Genomic DNA, 15698 nt, shown 5'->3' on the forward strand with positions numbered 1-15698 from the left:
GCGCGATCACGTGTCTCTCGATAACAGGCTCGATGCCACGGGGCCTGCGGTGTTGCAATGCAAGTAGACTCGACCAGCTTCGTGACATTCGCTTTCGCATAGATCATTAGCCATGGACTTTCTCAAATCGGCAGTGGCGTCGGCGATTTCAAAAGGATACCCGGCATTTGGCTACACTTTCGGAGACCGTGTGGACATTGACGACTCCATCTGGACATTGCACAACGGCACAAAGCGAGTATGGCCCGGGTGTCTGCAGTCACATGTGCTCGTCAACTGACTGCGTCTTGCTAGGAAGACGGCTCCAAGTGTAGTATCTTCTCCTTCGACATCACTGCAAACAAATCCCGACTACCGCTCGCTCGTAATGCGCTTCGCAAGCTGCGAACCCTGCGTCATCCAGGCGTCGTAAAAGTCTTGGATACGGTCGAGGTATATACAGAGTCTGCCTTGGCCGCGATCAGTGCTGAATATGGCAGACGGACACGTACATATACATTGCGACCGAGAGACTGAGCCCACTGAGCTGGCAAGTCAAGAGGAAGAGCCTCACCGAGGAGACGATCAAATGGGGGCTACACACCGTCGCAAAGACACTGAAGTTCATCAACGTGGATGCGTCCTCGATCCACGGCTGCATCCGCCCGGCCTCGATATTCTTCAGTGAAAGTGGGGAGTGGAAGCTCGGCGGCTTCGATGCGCTAAGCTCCGTGAAGGAAGACGACTCTATACTGCCAACTTATGGCAGTCTAATACCTGATGCGGGCCGGTATATGGCGCCGGAAGTCTCCAAGGGAGGGTGGGAGGTCATCAAGCAGAATCCGACACACGCTGTCGACGCGTACAACTTCGGTGTGTTGATCTTCGAGGTCTGCAACGGCAGTTACAGCAGCAGCGATCAGCTGGTACAACTGAAGAGCATTCCCGCGAGTATGCACCAGACGTACAAACGCCTTCTCAACCCAAGCCCAAAGGCACGAATGAGTGTTGGGCAATTTTTGGACCAAGGAAAGCGGATAGGAGGCTTCTTCAACACGCCGTTGATTCAGGTCACCGAGGATATTGAGAATCTAGGTCTCAAAGCCGAGGACGAACGAAATGAGCTGCTTGGGTAGGTTACCCTGCTGATCCATACAGTATGATTTGTACTGATCTCTGCAGAAAGCTGGACGAGGTTGCAGATGACTTCCCGGCTGACTTCTTCAAAATGAAAGTATTACCTGAGCTGCTTAAATCGGTAGAGTTTGGAGGTGGCGGCGCGAAGGTGTTTGGCACTGTCATGCAAATAGGGCAGAAGCTGTCAGACGAAGAGTACGAGACGCAGATTAACCCAGTCGTCGTACGACTGTTCGCAAATCCAGACCGTGCTATACGTGTCTGCTTGCTGGACAATCTTCCGCTGATGATCGATCATTTACCCCAGAAGCTCGTCAACGACAAGATCTTCCCTCAGATGGTAAGCTGGTAATACATGCTCACTCAATCACCCACTAATATCACGCAAGGTCACTGGTTTCTCGGACGTAGCGCCTGTCGTGAGAGAACAAACCGTCAAGGCTGTCTTGACTGTTGTTCCCAAGTTATCGGATCGGATAGTAAATGGCGAACTCTTACGATATCTCGCAAAAGCCGCGAATGACGAGCAGCCTGGTATCCGTACCAACACAACAATCTGTCTAGGCAAGATTGCACGGAACCTGGGCGTGAGCGTAAGTTGAGCCTGTCAGCACTGGGAAATGCCACACACTAACATCCAGCCAGACCCGAGCGAAAGTCCTGTCCGCTGCCTTCTCTCGCTCACTCCGTGACCCCTTTGTCCACGCCCGCAATGCCGCTCTACTGGCGCTAGCTGCAACTGCAGACCTTTTCAACGAAGAGGAATGTGCCTCGAAGCTACTCCCAATCATGTGTCCATCCCTGGTCGACAAGGAGAAGTTGATTCGCGACCAAGCCCAGAAAAGCGTCGACATCTACCTCACGCGCATTCGCAAGTACGCTACCTCCATGCCCGACACCGTCCTCCCATCACCGGGCCTCACTGCAGGCGGAGCGGTCGCCCCGCGGATAGGAACCCCCGCGAACGATACATCATGGGCCGGCTGGGCCATATCGAGCTTCACGAAGCAGCTCGCCTCCACAAGCGGAGAAATACAAGCCAGCTCCATTGCAAACGGCAACGCGGACCAAAGATCCTCCTCCGTCCCTCCCCTGGCGTCATCCCACAAGCCTCCGGTGCCCATGGCCTCAAAGCCCGGGATGACGCTACACAACTCCAAGAGCTCGGCTACAATACTCACTGTCACTTCGCCAGACCCCGCTGCATCCTTCAACGACGAAGCCGAAGAGTTCGACGACGACTGGGGCGGTTTTGGCGGCGACGACACGGCGACGACACAAACTAAGGACGACGGAGAAGAGGACGATCCATGGGGCGCGCCCGCCGTGTCCAAGCCGCCCACTTCCACAACTTCCTACGACGACAAGGGCGAGCCTGATTTCGCGGGCTGGCTGGCCGCACAGTCACAAACTAAGAAAGTGACCAGCAAGCCGTTGCCGAAGGGGTTGGGTAAGCCAACGGCATCGACGTTGAAGAGTGCAAGGCCGACTGTTAGTGTGCGGGCGAGTACGACGGGGTCCATGGCGAAGAAGGCCGTTGTGGCACCTAAGAAGGAGGTCAAGCACGTGGAGACGAAGGGTAAGGAGGAAGAAGAGGAGGGTTGGGGGGATGCTTGGTAGGTAGGTAGCTGTATTTAGTATACCCTTGTTTTTATCGACGCATTCATTGTTCACCAGTAATAACCTAACATGGCTACCGTATCGTGGTATTAATCGTGAAAGTGTACATGGGTATCTGTCTCCTCTACATTGCATTGCATTGCACCAATCCACCAAGAACCTCTAGATTGTCTCCAAACCCCAAACCCAAAGCGCGTAATCTCCCCATGAGGCAAAACCCCCCCTCATTGCCCAGCCCCAGCACCATTTTCCACCATCTCAGGCGCCCTAACAACCGCCTTCTTCGCCTCGAGAACCTCCACCCTGCTCATCCCCATACCAAGCAAATACTCATTGAAGCTACCCAAGACGAGCTCCAGCCCATCCTTCAAACACGTCCTCACGCGCTCAACCTCCGGTATCTTACGCCTCTGCGCCTCTGGCAACTTAGCCGTGTCGTAGTCCGACCAGTGTATCTCCACATTCTCCATATACTCGTCGATTTTATTGATAGCAGCGGTGAAGACGCGGATGATAGCCGGAACGCCCTCGTTGAAGCGGCCCAGCGTGTCTTCGCGGATGGAGTAGACAGCCAGATTGGTGATAGCTGTGACAGCATTGCAGATTAGGGAGATGCGGGAGTACGGCGCGCCGAGGACGACGAGGCTTGCTGTGCGGGTGAGGGAGTAGCGGAAGGGAGCGCCGAGTGGGGAGGCGACGAGCTTATTGTAGTAGAGGGAGAGAGCAGATTCAGCGTGGTGGGCGCCTTGTTGGGCTTTCTGCATGCTTTTGTTTAGGGCTTCGCGGCCGTAAGCTTGTTGTGCGTTGCCTGGGGCGCTGTGGAGTTTTGCCATGTCGGCGGTTGCGTTCTCGATGAGCTCCCATCGCGAGTTGGTTTTTGGTGGCACAACGGTGATGGCTTTGTCGTTGTTGAGGGGTTGTGCGATCTGTGGGACGAGGTTGACGGGAGCGGCGGGCTCTTGCTTTCCTGCTGCGGATGGGGGGTTGTAGGCGGGATTGAGGCCGAGGTTTACGCGATCGATGAGGAGCTTGATTTCGGCGAGGCAGAGGTCGGTGACCTGTTGGAAGGTGGGTGCTTTCTTGCGCTCAACTTCGCGGTAGATTGTGGCACGTCGGTCGGGGAAGGCGTCGGTGATCAGGGCAAGCTCCCAGAAAGCGATGGCCTAGTTGTTGTCAGCGTTAGATTATACGAGTGAGGAATCTCATGTGTAAATTACCTTAACAGCCTCCTTCTTTGACTTCAACCCGTTGAGCAGAGTGCCGTTGGGGTCTGTAGAATCGTTTGTGATGGGCTGGTCGTTCTTCAGCGGTTCCTGCGCAATGTACAGGTTGAAGGCCTCGTTGACAAACTCCCACAAAAGGACAAGCAAAGTACCCTCAGTGACAAAGCTGGCGACTAGTGGCAGAAAGGGCGCAAGTCCCGTCGGTCTGGAGGTCTTTGCCAAGCTGATGAAGTAGCGGCTGAAGCTGTAGTGGTAATCCCACATCAGCTGGCGAAGTCCAGCAAAGTAGATGACCGTCCCAGCCAGGGTGACGGAGCAGGCGGTGATGCCAGCCAAAACGACCATCTTTGTGAGTTTCTTCACGAGCACCCGCCTGGGGTTGGGGGACCTCAGCAGCGCAGGAGCAGACGAGTCTTGGCGAAGCGTCTTTGGGCTCATGGTCGGGATCGCAATCTTATCATAGTCCTCGGACAGGTGCACGACGGTCTGAGCGAGCGCGAGCAAAAGGAAGAGGTAGCGCAGGTAGAGCGGCCTCTCGTTCAGCTTGAGGCGCTCCTGTGCGCGTCCATATTCCGTGTATCCAAGCCTGCTCCAGCCCGCGCGCGACCAAACGTAGACCTCGTTGTAGAGCCAGGCGGAGAAGGTGTAGAAGACGAGGGTCAGGAAGGTCGACTTGCGCAGGAAGTACTTGTTGAATGTCTCGGCGCGCGTCTGCGTTTGGCGGGGGCCGACGTGCCACTGGGCGACACGGAGCACGTAGATGGTGAGGGCGGGTATGAAGAGGAGGAGGGTCCGTATACCCGTGGGGCCAATGGGGGACAGCAGCCATATGACTGTCAGTCGCGTTAGCAAGAAGTCGACTGCGCAGGGCTATGGTTCGTCCTCACGGCTGTCATATTCTCCCATCCAGCATGCGATCAGGTAGCAGAGCAGAAGCGTGTATCTGCTGGCTTTGGTGAAGCGGCGGTGCAGGGCGGGGGTCAGGTAGTCCTTGTACGGGCGCGTCTGCGCTCCCAGTGGTGCAAGCGCCATGGCTGCGTGTGGACGAGGGTTGGTGCGAGTGGACGTCGAGGTAGAGGCGCGGTTTGGCTATGTCATGGCAGAGCAGAGGAGCGGGAGGACAGCGCTAGCTGGCGGGAAAAAAGAAGAGACGAAAGGGAGCCGTGCAAGTGACTGAATACGTGAATCGACGCTGGCAAACAAACACAGGCGCGGAGCTCCAGGATGATCCATTCGCCGACGTCTTTGTCGCATGCAGCGCTAGTCCCGCCTGCGCCACGTGCGGCGGGCTGGCCTTCGTCATGGCAGGCCGGAACGACGACAGGCATCCAACCTCGACATAACCGCGTACCGACCTCTGATCGCACCGCCACCGCACCACACCATCCGCGACCGTCACCATGTCTTTCCACCGCTCCTCGGCCCTCGAGGCGCAGCCCACTACCTGGCGGCGCGAAGACGACCCGCAGTACGCCGACGACCCCGAGTTCCGCGACTTTGCCAACAAGCTCTCCGACGACCTCTTCGCCCTGACCCGCAACGTGGGCCGCCTGTCGCAGGAGCTGGCCAAGCTCGGCACCAAGCACGAGACGGCGCGCGTGCGGGAGCGCGTCAAGAGCACCGTCGAGGAGACGTCGGACAAGTTCAAGGAGATTGGCGAGGGCCTGAAGAAGATCACCACATGGCATGATGTCGGCGTATGTTTTTTTGCACACCATTGCTTGGAAGATCGAATGTCCCTGGCTAACGAGAAGGACTAGCCGTCGCAAAAGTTCACCCAGTCCAAGCTGAGCCGCGAGTTCAAGGCCTCGCTCACAGAGTTCCAGCACTTGCAGAAGCAGGCCATTGAAAAGGAAAAGGCGTCTGCATCAGCCGCGCGCGCCGCCCTGCAGGACACGACGTCGCCCAGCGAAGAGCGCGGCAGCGGTGGTGACTTGATCCAGCAGCAAGAGCAGGAGCAGCTGCGCCTCGCCAACCAGGACGAGGTCGACTTCCAGGAGTCGCTCATCATCGAGCGCGAGTCCGAGATCCGCAACATCGAGCAGTCGGTCGGCGAGCTGAACGAGCTGTTCCGCGACGTGGCCCACATGGTCCACGAGCAGGGCGGCCAGCTCGACGTCATCGAGGAGAACGTCGAGGTCACGAACGATGCGTCGCGGGGCGCCCACGTCAACCTCAAGCAGGCGAGTAACTACCAGAAGAGCGCTCGGAGCAAGGCCTGCATTCTGCTGCTCATCCTGGCCATGGTGCTAGTCATCATCATCTTGGCCGTTGTGCTGGATTAGTCTCGTCTTGTCTTGTTATCTTGTTGTTGTCGTTCTGCATTCTGCATGTTCGCTTTGTGTATTTGGGGGACATTTATACCATGGCGCTGCATATGGCGTTCTCGTTTACTCTAATACAAATCTCATCCACGCCTTCTCTTCAGACCCAGAGCATGGAAGATGCAGTGGCGACTGACGCTTGAACAGCTTTTCATCATGTTGAATATGACTTGATGCATGTCTCATGCAGTCGAAATAACAACTCCATTCGCGGGTATCGAATCATGATCACGCACTCACGACAGGCTCGCCCTTCTCATCGATAAGACTCTCCTCTGTCCGGACAGGACCCTCCCCAACGCCCGTGAGAATAACCCTGCTGACGCCCTCCTCCAACACAGTAATAGCCACCCCCGCCTCGCCCTTGACCTTCTCCAACGCCTCGGGACTAGCCTGCACGGCAGCACCCCTCTCTCCAGCCCAGCCGTCCTTCTCGACCAAGATGAGCTTGAACAGGCCTGCAACCTGCTTCTCGTTCTCCTCGAGGTAGTAGACGACGGCATTTGGGCCGGCGTCGAAGGTGTACGCCGCGATGATCTTGCCTGCAGCCGCGTTGATGGACTCGACGACCTTGATAGCAGCGCGGGACACGTCGTTGAGGTAGAAGATGGGCGGGAAGGTGTCGAGGCAGGTGGCGTGGAACGAGTTGCTGTCCATCATGGTGATTTTACCAAACGCCTCAAAGTCCTTGGCCTGGATCGCCTGCTGCATCTCCTTCATGCGCCTGGGCACTGTGTCGCTGGCGCGCGACGCAAACAGCGAGGACGTGGCAACAGTCGTCTGCATGCCCGTCGTGCTCGACACGCCCTTCTTCGCCGCACTGACGACGAGGATGACGGCGCGCATGCTCGGCCAGTGGCTTGCGGGAGCGACCTCGAATGCCTGACTATCTGAGCCGTCGGCAGCAGCGCCCTGTTCCCAGCCCACGTACCCGCCAAACAGACTCCTGCACGCCGAGCCAGAGCCCTGTCGCGCAATACGTGACAGATCCGTAGGCGAAGACGGCAGCTCGTACAGATTGGCGATAGCCCTGACCAGCGCAGCGAAGCCAGCCGCACTGCTAGCCAGGCCCGCAGCAGTGGGGAAGTTGTTCTCGGACACAATCCTCAGCGGCAAGTCGGCCAGCTTGGGCAAGCTCGAATCCTGCTCCTCGACCTTCTTCCTCAGCGCCCTGAGCTCGCGGAAGCAGGCCTGGGTTCGCGCGCCAGACACATCTTGCGACTCGCCGTTCAGCAGGAGCGAGTCGGCGGCGGGGTACGAGGACGAGCACGAGGCGGTGGTGTGGGTGCGCAGGTCGGACTGGGCAAGGGTGACGCTGAGGGACGAGTTGGTGGGGAGGTTGAGCTTGGGGTCGCGCTTCCCCCAGTACTTGATGACGGCGATGTTGACGGGGGCCGTGGTGCTGGCGCGGTGGATGTCGGACATGTTGGCGGCGCTGGTGTTTGGTGGGGATCGGGGTGGTGGATGCAGGGGAGAGTGAATGGAGAGATTGGTGGGGTAGGTTTGTTTATGCAGGGTCCCCGGCGCGATTTGTACCACGACGAATGCTGTATTTTTTGGGGATTAGATGTACTCGACTCGAATACTCACTCTAACGAGAGAGTTCTAGTCTTTACACTGTGCGAGCGTATCTACACTGTCCCAAACTTTATCGCAGCGGTGAAGCAGCATCCGTGCCGTCGATTGTACCGCCACCAACCAATCACGTCCGATCGCATTCCGAACCATCTCACGTCCAAGCTCAACTTTTCCCAACCAGCACGTCAAGTGCACACCCACCCACCCCCGCCGCCGCAGCAGCAATGTCTTCGAAAGACGCCCCCGCAGACGCCTGCCCCGTCGACCACAAGACGCGCGAAGCCTGGCTCGCCCAAGCCCGGGCGCAGAACTCAACCGCCACGCCTCCAAACCCACATGCCACATCCGCACCCGCACCCGCCACCCCTCCCCCACAATCCCCCGTCCAAGCCTCCTGCGACTCCTCCACCCTCGACCAAACCACCACCTCCTCCCCCGCGCCCACCGTCCTCTCTTCCCTCAGCCTCGCCACCGCCCGCGAAATAAGCACCATCCCGCGCGCCCTCCCCGCCACGCCAGCACCCCGTCCCGCAAACGCCGAGCGCGACACGGGCGCGGACAAAAAGACGGGGAACTGGATCTACCCGTCCGAGCGCATGTTCTTCGAAGCCATGAAGCGCAAGAGCTTCGACCCGTCTGAAACAGACATGAAGACCATCGTGCCGATCCACAACGCCGTCAACGAGCGCGCGTGGCACGAGATCAAGGCGTGGGAGGCGGGTCGCGGGAGCGAGGCGTGCGGTGGGCCGCGGCTTGAGTCGTTTAGTGGGTTGAGCACGAGTTTGACGCCGCGCGCGAGGTGGAAGACGTTGTTGGGGTATCAGGCGCCGTTTGATCGGCATGATTGGGTTGTGGATCGGTGTGGGGTGAAGGTTGATTATGTGATTGATTTTTATGCGGGGAGGGATGAGGGGAAGGGGGGGAAGGGACTGAGTTTTTATCTGGATGTTAGGCCGAAGTTGAATACGGTTGAGGGGGTTAAGATGAGGGTTGCTAAGTATTGGGGTTTTTGATCTTGGTGTAGGGTGAGGGTGTGTGTGTGTACGATATGGGTGTGTTTGCATGGCTTGGAGTTGGGGGGACTGTATGATGTGTTTCGGGACCAGATATGTACATTGATTGATTAGCGAGGATATATCTCTACCAAACGACGCGAATCCAAGAAGAGAAGAGAAGTAACAAGTTCATTGGGGGAAAAAACGGACGGTTGCGTCCAAGTACCTCGTATAGACATACAAACGTATCAAAACGCCTCTTGCGCCTTGCATGACATGATATCTCCATACACAAACCACCACTTCTAATTAGCCGCAAGCCCTATTCATCATATCCACCTCAAACCGTAAGACCCATCTGCCGTAACTTATTGCAATTCTTCATGTCGAGATGCCTCGCACGCTCCATGGCCTCCTCGTCGACAAAGAACCAGCCCTGAGCATCCTGCATCATCCTGCTCTGGTGGAACTTTTCGTTCTGACAGCGCGTATTGACAGCATGCACGTACTGGTTCTCAGCCTGGTCGTCGAGTTTCCGCCACTTCTTGGGGTTGTAGTCGTGCACTTCTGTGGGGTTGACGTAGTAGTGGACTTTGAGGCGCGTCGACACGCGCTCGTATGTGTTTGGTTTGCGCGGCTGCTCGAAGACGAGCGAGGGGCCCGAGGGCGTGGACGAGCCGGAGAAGAGGGACGACAGCAACGGGAGGATGAAGAGGAAGAGCAGCGGGAGGAGGTTGGAGATGGCGCTGCCGAAGCTGGGGGCGGGCTCGGAGCCGGCGGGCTGTGCGGTGCCGGGTCTCCTGCGCGGTCGAGCGCCGCCAAACTGGTGCACGCGCACGCCGGGGCCGCCGCCGAGGTTGAAGACAAAGCCGGGGCCTGTGTCGAAGCCGCCTGCTCACGTCAGTCTGTGTCATGGTGATGGGGGGGATTGAGGGGACATAGCCGCTCGACGTACCAAAAGGACCCCCAAAGCCGCCGCCAAAGAACTGCCTGAACAGCTCTTCCGGCGTCATCTCCTCCTGGAACCCCGGTCTCCCGCCGCCACCGCCGCCGCCCCGCGCAAAGCCGCTGAACGGACCAGCGCCGCCCGCGCCCGCAGTGTTTGGGTTGAAGCGCGCATCGGGGTCGCCGCCAAACGAGTCGTACTTCTTCTTCTTGTCCGGGTCCGACAGCACCTGGAAGGCCTTGGCAACCAGCTTGAAGGCCTCGTCGGCGCCGTCGTAGCCGTTCTTATCCGGATGTGTCAGCAGCGACAGCTTGCGGTACGCCTTCTTGATGTCGCTGTCCGAGCATGTGGCCTTTACATCCTCCAGCCCCAGCACCTCGTAGTAGGCCGTCGGGCCACATCGCTTGATCCGCATCACGGCCGCCTTCTGCTCGACGGTAAAGGCCCGGCCCGAGCTGCCGTCGTGGTGCTGTCGACTTCGCGCATCGCCGCTGCCGGACGGTTGTGCGCCGCTAGTCTTGCCAGACATGTTTGTTGACGGCGTGCGGAGGGGGTGACGGCGAGGGATTCACACAATGCGCGGGCGCAGTGGGCGGGCGGTGGCGGCGCAGGTCAGAGTCGATGCGCCTGCAGTTGCTGCTGCAGTGGACGGGGGCTGCGGCGAGAGATTCACACGATGCGTGGGCGGATGGTGTGCAAGGCGGGTTTGCAGTTGGTCGTATCGATCGACACTCGTTGTTCACGTCAAGGCCACTTGCACTTTCCGGCCATGCAGGGATGAGCCTCGCATCGCACGGGCGGCCCTCCAAGCAACGTCATGGAACTACTCCAATTCCAACAAGCCGTTCTTTTCGACAAAGCCTTTCTTTTCCTTTCCTTTCCTCAATCAAACAAAGCCCTTCTTACAAACCCGTTGATTCCCTGCAAACGCCCGCCATGGCCGACAAAAAATCCACCCTCCAATCCCTGCGAAACTGGGGAGGTACGTCTATCCCGTTGTCTGACTGTCGCATCCATCCATTTCCATTACCCTTCACGTGCACCAACAACCAAAATTCCAAACATATCTACCCCCATACACACAAACTTTGGAATGTATGCTCACCCCTTCCCTCACAGAAAACTCCGTTCCCCCCACCCTCCTCGCCACTCTCATCACAGCCCAACATGCCCGTCCCTTCCAGCCCTTGCCCATGATGTTTGCTCCCGTCCTCCTCTTCTCCTCCTATCTCAACCTGAGCAACTACAAGACCGACGCAGCTGGTATCACGGCGGCGTGGAGTGGCTTATATGGTTTGTTGGCACTGCGCCGGAGTCAGGTGAGTCTTCCCTTAATTTATCTGTTTGCTTGTTTAGTCCATTACCTGGACAATCGTCTGCTCCACCCGGTCAGTCCAGGACAATGAAAGCTAACAGCACGCAGAATCTCAGAAACAAGGCTACAGTACGGGGTGTTGTACGGGGAGGGTCTCTAGCGCTTTGTGCCGTCAACGTGGTTGGGTGTGGACTGGCGTATACGTTTGGGAAAAGGGAAAAGGACGAGGCGGCGGTATGATGCCTGAAAGCTCGCCCATTGTAATGTACTGTACTCATATACTCAATGATTTGAACGAAGCAAGTATGTTGAACGGAGAAGTAAGGCTTGAGCGTTAGTTCTTGTCATCTTGCGTGCGTCTAACCTGATACTAGATTCCCAGACATAACCTGACGAAAGCATACCACAACCACCCAAACCCAACAATCACCGAGACTGGGATTCTTCATAAACACATTGCCAATCATTAAAGACTGCATATACTCCATGACCGCATGCACCTCTAGCCAGTGATACCAGACTCCATGCCCCTTGGCGCGACCAAAGAGAGACCATAACTCCTCGCAAATGCACTTCATCCATCGCCTCGCCATCCATTATCCCTCTCACGAAGTATCCATCGATCCTTCACCAGCACTCGCAGCTTTCCGCTCTGCCATCTTCTCTGCCAACAGATTCGCCTTCCAAGTCTGAATCTCCTCCCTCAGCTGCTCGTTCGGAATCACATCCTCAATCTTGAGAGGTGTGCGATTGAAAGGATCGTGCGGGTCGCTGAGGAGATGGCTCTGGATGGTGCTGCGGTCAATAATCTGCTTGCTGATTGGCAAGGTAACCGGATCCTCCATCAGCGTCGCGAGCAGCGGATCCATGTACTCTTCAGGGACATCGCCAAGGTCTGCTTCCTCCATATCCGCCATGTCTTTTGCAGTCTTGATACGCTCGGCCATGTTCTCCCATTCTAGCAGCTGTTTCTGGTCTTTGAGGCTGAAGCGCTGTAGGATGTTGTGGGCTTCGGTCAAGTACTCTGGGCGGTAAGAGCGTCCGTCTGTGCTTACCGCATCGATGAACGACTGCTTGCCCTGGAGGTTGAGGTACACGTCTGTGAGCTCAGCGAGCATTTGTCGTGGATTCCATCCATATTCTTCGGGGTTTTCCACCTTGAGATTCGACTTCTTTGGTCCTACCAGAGCCTCCAAGTTGTAGTCGAGCATGTGCGCCAGTCTCACGACGACTTCCTTCTTGGTGAAAGAGTCCGCGAGTGCCTCGGTGAAGAGCTTCAGCATCGCAACGGTTTCGTTTGTCAACTGCATGTAGCTCTTGGCTTTGCCTTGTGCAGCTGTCAACTTCTCTTCTTGCTCTGTCCTCATGGCCTGGTCCATGTCCCCTGGTGGGTTCTTCAACAGCTTTGAGACCTCATGGATCTGTATAAACGCTGTGAAAGACTCGTCAAGCACGAAAGTGACATCATTCAGGAGCAGGTTCACAAATTGGACGAAAAAGTTGAGGTTGACACTGTGCAACGTTAGCAATCGAACAACCAGCTGTGGCAATTTCTAGTTGAACGTACCGTGCCTCGGTCGCAAGATTGTCGCGATAAATCGTATTGGGCCATACGCTTTTGATGACCTGGAAAATTTCGTAACGAATATTAAACTTGTCGTAAAATTGTGTATGCGCACCGGTGCTCTCGCACTCAATATAGAACTTCATCAAAGCATGGAGCAGGTGCTGCATTGCAAAGCGATGTCCGTATAAAGTATCACCGAGCACACCTTTGGATCGTCCGGGGATTTCGTAAATACCGTAGTACAGGATCGTGACAAGACCCGATTTCAGGTACGGATTCTTGATATAGTCTGAGCTCCGCAAGAACGTAATGCAGATCTTCACCAATTCCTCACACTGCGTGGAGGTGATGATGTGCGGCATATGCCGAGTGATGAATTTGAAGTTGCCGACAATATCTTCAACAAAATACTCTGGGAGGCATTTGAATGCCATGGGCTGTTCTTCGGACAGAGGAAGCTCCAACTCATTTCTAGGGATGTCTTTGCCGGGCGATACAAGCCGTAGTAACCATACGATTACATACCGCATCAACTGCATGGATCGAGCTTGGGTGGTCTCATCAAACAATACTGCCTGGAGTGACAGGATGGCGCAAGAAGCCCGCTCAATGCTGTCTTTGGTCCTTTTGACATGCATATCAAACACCCTCAATTGCGCAGGGTTCTGAACAGCATGTTAGCAGTGAACAACGGTTTAACAATGGAGACAGTGTCTTACCGAAGAGTACTTCGGCCGTTCGGCCTCCATCTTCTCCAACTCTTTTTTCAGGTACTTGACATCCTTCTGCAGCGACGACAGCTTCGCGTTGGCGGCCTCGGTACCGTAGTGGTGAGCCGCCACAGCCAGAAAGAACACTTCGGAGATGAAGTTGTTCACACCACCGAGAGTGACATCGTAGAACTCATCTGAGGCTTGCTGATCAACATTGATCTTAGTCTCATCCTTGATGTCGATACGAGGTGAACGTCTCAGATAGTCAATATCGATACGGTCGATTTTGGAGAAGGTGGCGTCCATGAATGGCTCACACAAGCGATCTAGGGCGACTGTGACATTGACCATGAACGCATCAGACGATACCGTCTTGTAGTCGACCTGCAAGGCCCGTCTCTTATGGTTCTTATTCACTGCCAAGGCAAACCAGTTCAACATGGCTTCCCGAGATTCCTTGTGCCTAATGAAGTGATTCGCGATCTCGAGGAGCTCGTCTTGGTGAGTCGATAGAGTCATACGAAGAGCTCTTTGCGCGTTTGCGATGAGACCGTTATCCTGGGTACTAGCACTGGCAAAGTAATTCAGTGCAACTTCGTTTTGCAAGGGAGACAGTCCAAAGTAAGGTCCGAGCAGAGTCTCCCTTTCTATATTCTGGGCCTCGACTTCTGTTGGCAAGAACATTGCAGACTGCGACAAGGCAGCGACGAGCGGCTGGAATCGCAGAAAGCTTCGCAACGTCATCATGTAGGGCCGATAGTCACCATTCATAGTGATGGTTGCTAGTCTCCGGCTCAAGTCTTCCATAGCCCCTACCAGAGCTTCCTTGACACTCTCGTCTTCGTCTAAACGAGCACATGATTCGTGGAGAAAGTCGAAGCAAACGCCGTGTTCGTCTTCAGGTCCCAATAGTAGATGGTCGGCCAAAGCATTTTCTGCTGGAGTTTCCTCGCCAAACATGTCCGGCATGGTGGCGGCGAAGATACAGTAGCTGAAGCACAGCCGTCGAGCCTCCTTTACGATGTCGTGCTTGGGATCGTTCTTGTTGGTCATGTTCTTGAACAGTTTCGAAACCCGCTTCCAGCAGCAGAGTAGATAATCCAACGCTTTGCCCTGCGAGTGGCTCGATGCAGCCTCTAATATCACAGAGTCCAGCAGATCTGTGGTGAATCGGATGGCCCTGCCCTCATCTTCTAGATCGCCCCGCGCGCCCGAGGCAAAGTAGAGCCTGTGTCCATTTGAATCTTGTGTGCGAGTCTCATCCAAGGTAATTCTGAAGATGCCGCTGATAGTACGGTCCTCCCATGCCTCCAGGCTGACTTCCTGAGCTTTGGGTGCAGGCGGGGGTGGTGGGGTGCTATTGCCTGACGATTCGGTGGGCTTTGACTTGATATTGATTCGTGTTTTGGGCTTCTCCTGGGGCTGTATCCCTAGTTGTGAGAATGGGTTCGATGCTTGCGGTGCGGGTGCCTGCGCCTCTGCGGGCTTAGGTGTTGAGCTGCCAGAGGTTGGAGCCTCTGGGCCTGTTGAGGAGGGCTGTGAAGCTCCAGCTGGGGTGGTAGGACCCCCGAGCTTTGCAAGGCGTTTGGCGCGGATCTGCGCGACGTCGCCGTCAGCGGGTCTCTTAGAGGGGCGGTTGGGGAGCTGTACCTTGTCGGCGTCAGACATGGCCGTGTCTTGCTCAGGTGGGGGTTGATCAGCCATGATGTGTGGTTGTCTGGGGAAGAAGTAGACGAGACAGGCAAGAGGCAATGACGGTGACGCAGGGAATCAGACAACAAGAGGCGCGAGTTGAAGGCGAGGCTTGTAGTTTATCGAAGTAAAGGCCCGTCGCGGTTCAAGCTGCCTAGCGGCCCCGCCACACTGGCTCCCGCAGCACCACTTCACGTGCATGGAGATCGGAAGTCCGTGGAAGCAAGACGAAAACAGCAGCATGCATCAGCATTGCCGCCTATGTTTACGCATTCGTTCGATGTATTCCAGGTACGCGATGTCTCCACGTCGACTGGGAACACACATGTCCAAAATATGAATGACTTTACTTTCTGGAAGACGATTTCATGTGTCGTCCCTCCACCAGATCCTTCTACGAGCTTTGATCAGGTTCGTAGCAAAGTACGCGAGAGACGGCACCCACGCATGTTTGTGATACGGGTCGGATGTCTTGAATGATTACGCTTCCCGCAGCTGAATAGATGAGGCTCAAAGACGTGCACGTTCACTTGTCTCTGCACAATGATCTCAAACGACAAGTTACAAGATATACTTACAGGGTGAACACTCAAAGCTAGTATGTGCTAC

At 56.0% G+C, this 15698-nt stretch overlaps 8 protein-coding genes across 8 annotated transcripts; 4 read left to right on the forward strand and 4 right to left on the reverse strand.

Moving 5' to 3' along the window:
- The first annotated feature begins 72 nt into the window (after positions 1 to 72).
- On the forward strand, positions 73 to 2806 carry P153DRAFT_368716 (ARM repeat-containing protein). The gene is made up of 6 exons (XM_033668588.1): positions 73 to 238; positions 295 to 432; positions 480 to 1111; positions 1162 to 1456; positions 1506 to 1709; positions 1762 to 2806. The coding sequence occupies exons 1-6, from the start codon at positions 113 to 115 to the stop codon at positions 2734 to 2736; spliced, it is 2370 nt and encodes a 789-aa protein (XP_033521806.1). The 5' UTR covers positions 73 to 112; the 3' UTR covers positions 2737 to 2806.
- A 1-nt stretch (position 2807) lies between these two features.
- Positions 2808 to 5151, reverse strand: P153DRAFT_321207 (uncharacterized protein). The gene is made up of 3 exons (XM_033665136.1): positions 4847 to 5151; positions 3954 to 4792; positions 2808 to 3899 (listed from the first exon to the last, which is right to left on the reverse strand). The coding sequence occupies exons 1-3, from the start codon at positions 4989 to 4991 to the stop codon at positions 2961 to 2963; spliced, it is 1923 nt and encodes a 640-aa protein (XP_033521807.1). The 5' UTR covers positions 4992 to 5151; the 3' UTR covers positions 2808 to 2960.
- A 208-nt stretch (positions 5152 to 5359) lies between these two features.
- Positions 5360 to 6244, forward strand: P153DRAFT_296099 (t-SNARE; the record flags this gene model as incomplete). Its single annotated transcript, XM_033664068.1, has 2 exons — positions 5360 to 5656; positions 5720 to 6244. The coding sequence occupies 2 exons, from the start codon at positions 5360 to 5362 to the stop codon at positions 6242 to 6244; spliced, it is 822 nt and encodes a 273-aa protein (XP_033521808.1).
- Positions 6245 to 6308: 64 nt separating this feature from the next.
- On the reverse strand, positions 6309 to 7898 carry P153DRAFT_368719 (Diphosphomevalonate decarboxylase). Its single transcript, XM_033668589.1, has one exon. The coding sequence runs from the start codon at positions 7706 to 7708 to the stop codon at positions 6512 to 6514; it is 1197 nt and encodes a 398-aa protein (XP_033521809.1). The 5' UTR covers positions 7709 to 7898; the 3' UTR covers positions 6309 to 6511.
- A 157-nt stretch (positions 7899 to 8055) lies between these two features.
- Positions 8056 to 9115, forward strand: P153DRAFT_368720 (cytochrome c and c1 heme-lyase). Its single transcript, XM_033668590.1, has one exon. It carries the CDS (start codon positions 8086 to 8088, stop codon positions 8872 to 8874), a length of 789 nt encoding a protein of 262 aa, XP_033521810.1. The 5' UTR covers positions 8056 to 8085; the 3' UTR covers positions 8875 to 9115.
- P153DRAFT_368721 (DUF1977-domain-containing protein) lies at positions 8906 to 10539 on the reverse strand. The gene is made up of 2 exons (XM_033668591.1): positions 9812 to 10539; positions 8906 to 9747 (listed from the first exon to the last, which is right to left on the reverse strand). Exons 1-2 carry the CDS (start codon positions 10329 to 10331, stop codon positions 9197 to 9199), a joined length of 1071 nt encoding a protein of 356 aa, XP_033521811.1. The 5' UTR covers positions 10332 to 10539; the 3' UTR covers positions 8906 to 9196.
- A 190-nt stretch (positions 10540 to 10729) lies between these two features.
- P153DRAFT_398759 (uncharacterized protein) lies at positions 10730 to 11357 on the forward strand (the record flags this gene model as incomplete). Its single annotated transcript, XM_033671670.1, has 3 exons — positions 10730 to 10784; positions 10922 to 11121; positions 11226 to 11357. The coding sequence occupies exons 1-3, from the start codon at positions 10739 to 10741 to the stop codon at positions 11355 to 11357; spliced, it is 378 nt and encodes a 125-aa protein (XP_033521812.1). The 5' UTR covers positions 10730 to 10738.
- Positions 11358 to 11441: 84 nt separating this feature from the next.
- On the reverse strand, positions 11442 to 15201 carry P153DRAFT_368723 (ubiquitin conjugation factor E4). Its single transcript, XM_033668592.1, has 4 exons — positions 15048 to 15201; positions 13404 to 14993; positions 12685 to 13349; positions 11442 to 12629 (listed from the first exon to the last, which is right to left on the reverse strand). The coding sequence occupies exons 1-4, from the start codon at positions 15099 to 15101 to the stop codon at positions 11723 to 11725; spliced, it is 3216 nt and encodes a 1071-aa protein (XP_033521813.1). The 5' UTR covers positions 15102 to 15201; the 3' UTR covers positions 11442 to 11722.
- Between the last annotated feature and the right edge of the window lie 497 nt (positions 15202 to 15698).

Source organism: Dothidotthia symphoricarpi, assembly GCF_010015815.1.
Source record: "Dothidotthia symphoricarpi CBS 119687 unplaced genomic scaffold P153scaffold_15, whole genome shotgun sequence".
Lineage (NCBI taxonomy): Eukaryota > Fungi > Ascomycota > Dothideomycetes > Pleosporales > Dothidotthiaceae > Dothidotthia > Dothidotthia symphoricarpi.

What these genes read in the sequence shown, in the direction of transcription:
- P153DRAFT_368716 (XM_033668588.1), top strand. Translation starts at nt 113, where the DNA reads ATGGACTTTCTCAAATCGGCAGTGGCGTCGGCGATTTCAAAAGGATAC. An exon ending in ACAAGATCTTCCCTCAGATG is followed by an intron (nt 1,457 to 1,505) that starts GTAAGCTGGTAA and finishes ATATCACGCAAG; the next exon opens with GTCACTGGTTTCTCGGACGT. An exon ending in CACGGAACCTGGGCGTGAGC is followed by an intron (nt 1,710 to 1,761) that starts GTAAGTTGAGCC and finishes ACATCCAGCCAG; the next exon opens with ACCCGAGCGAAAGTCCTGTC.
- P153DRAFT_321207 (XM_033665136.1), bottom strand. Translation starts at nt 4,991, where the DNA reads ATGGCGCTTGCACCACTGGGAGCGCAGACGCGCCCGTACAAGGACTAC. An exon ending in GATGGGAGAATATGACAGCC is followed by an intron (nt 4,793 to 4,846) that starts GTGAGGACGAAC and finishes CGCGACTGACAG; the next exon opens with TCATATGGCTGCTGTCCCCC. An exon ending in CAAAGAAGGAGGCTGTTAAG is followed by an intron (nt 3,900 to 3,953) that starts GTAATTTACACA and finishes GACAACAACTAG; the next exon opens with GCCATCGCTTTCTGGGAGCT.
- P153DRAFT_368719 (XM_033668589.1), bottom strand. Translation starts at nt 7,708, where the DNA reads ATGTCCGACATCCACCGCGCCAGCACCACGGCCCCCGTCAACATCGCC.
- P153DRAFT_368720 (XM_033668590.1), top strand. Translation starts at nt 8,086, where the DNA reads ATGTCTTCGAAAGACGCCCCCGCAGACGCCTGCCCCGTCGACCACAAG.
- P153DRAFT_368721 (XM_033668591.1), bottom strand. Translation starts at nt 10,331, where the DNA reads ATGTCTGGCAAGACTAGCGGCGCACAACCGTCCGGCAGCGGCGATGCG. An exon ending in CGGCTTTGGGGGTCCTTTTG is followed by an intron (nt 9,748 to 9,811) that starts GTACGTCGAGCG and finishes TGACGTGAGCAG; the next exon opens with GCGGCTTCGACACAGGCCCC.
- P153DRAFT_368723 (XM_033668592.1), bottom strand. Translation starts at nt 15,101, where the DNA reads ATGGCTGATCAACCCCCACCTGAGCAAGACACGGCCATGTCTGACGCC. An exon ending in CCATGTCTGACGCCGACAAG is followed by an intron (nt 14,994 to 15,047) that starts GTACAGCTCCCC and finishes GACGTCGCGCAG; the next exon opens with ATCCGCGCCAAACGCCTTGC. An exon ending in AACGGCCGAAGTACTCTTCG is followed by an intron (nt 13,350 to 13,403) that starts GTAAGACACTGT and finishes CATGCTGTTCAG; the next exon opens with AACCCTGCGCAATTGAGGGT.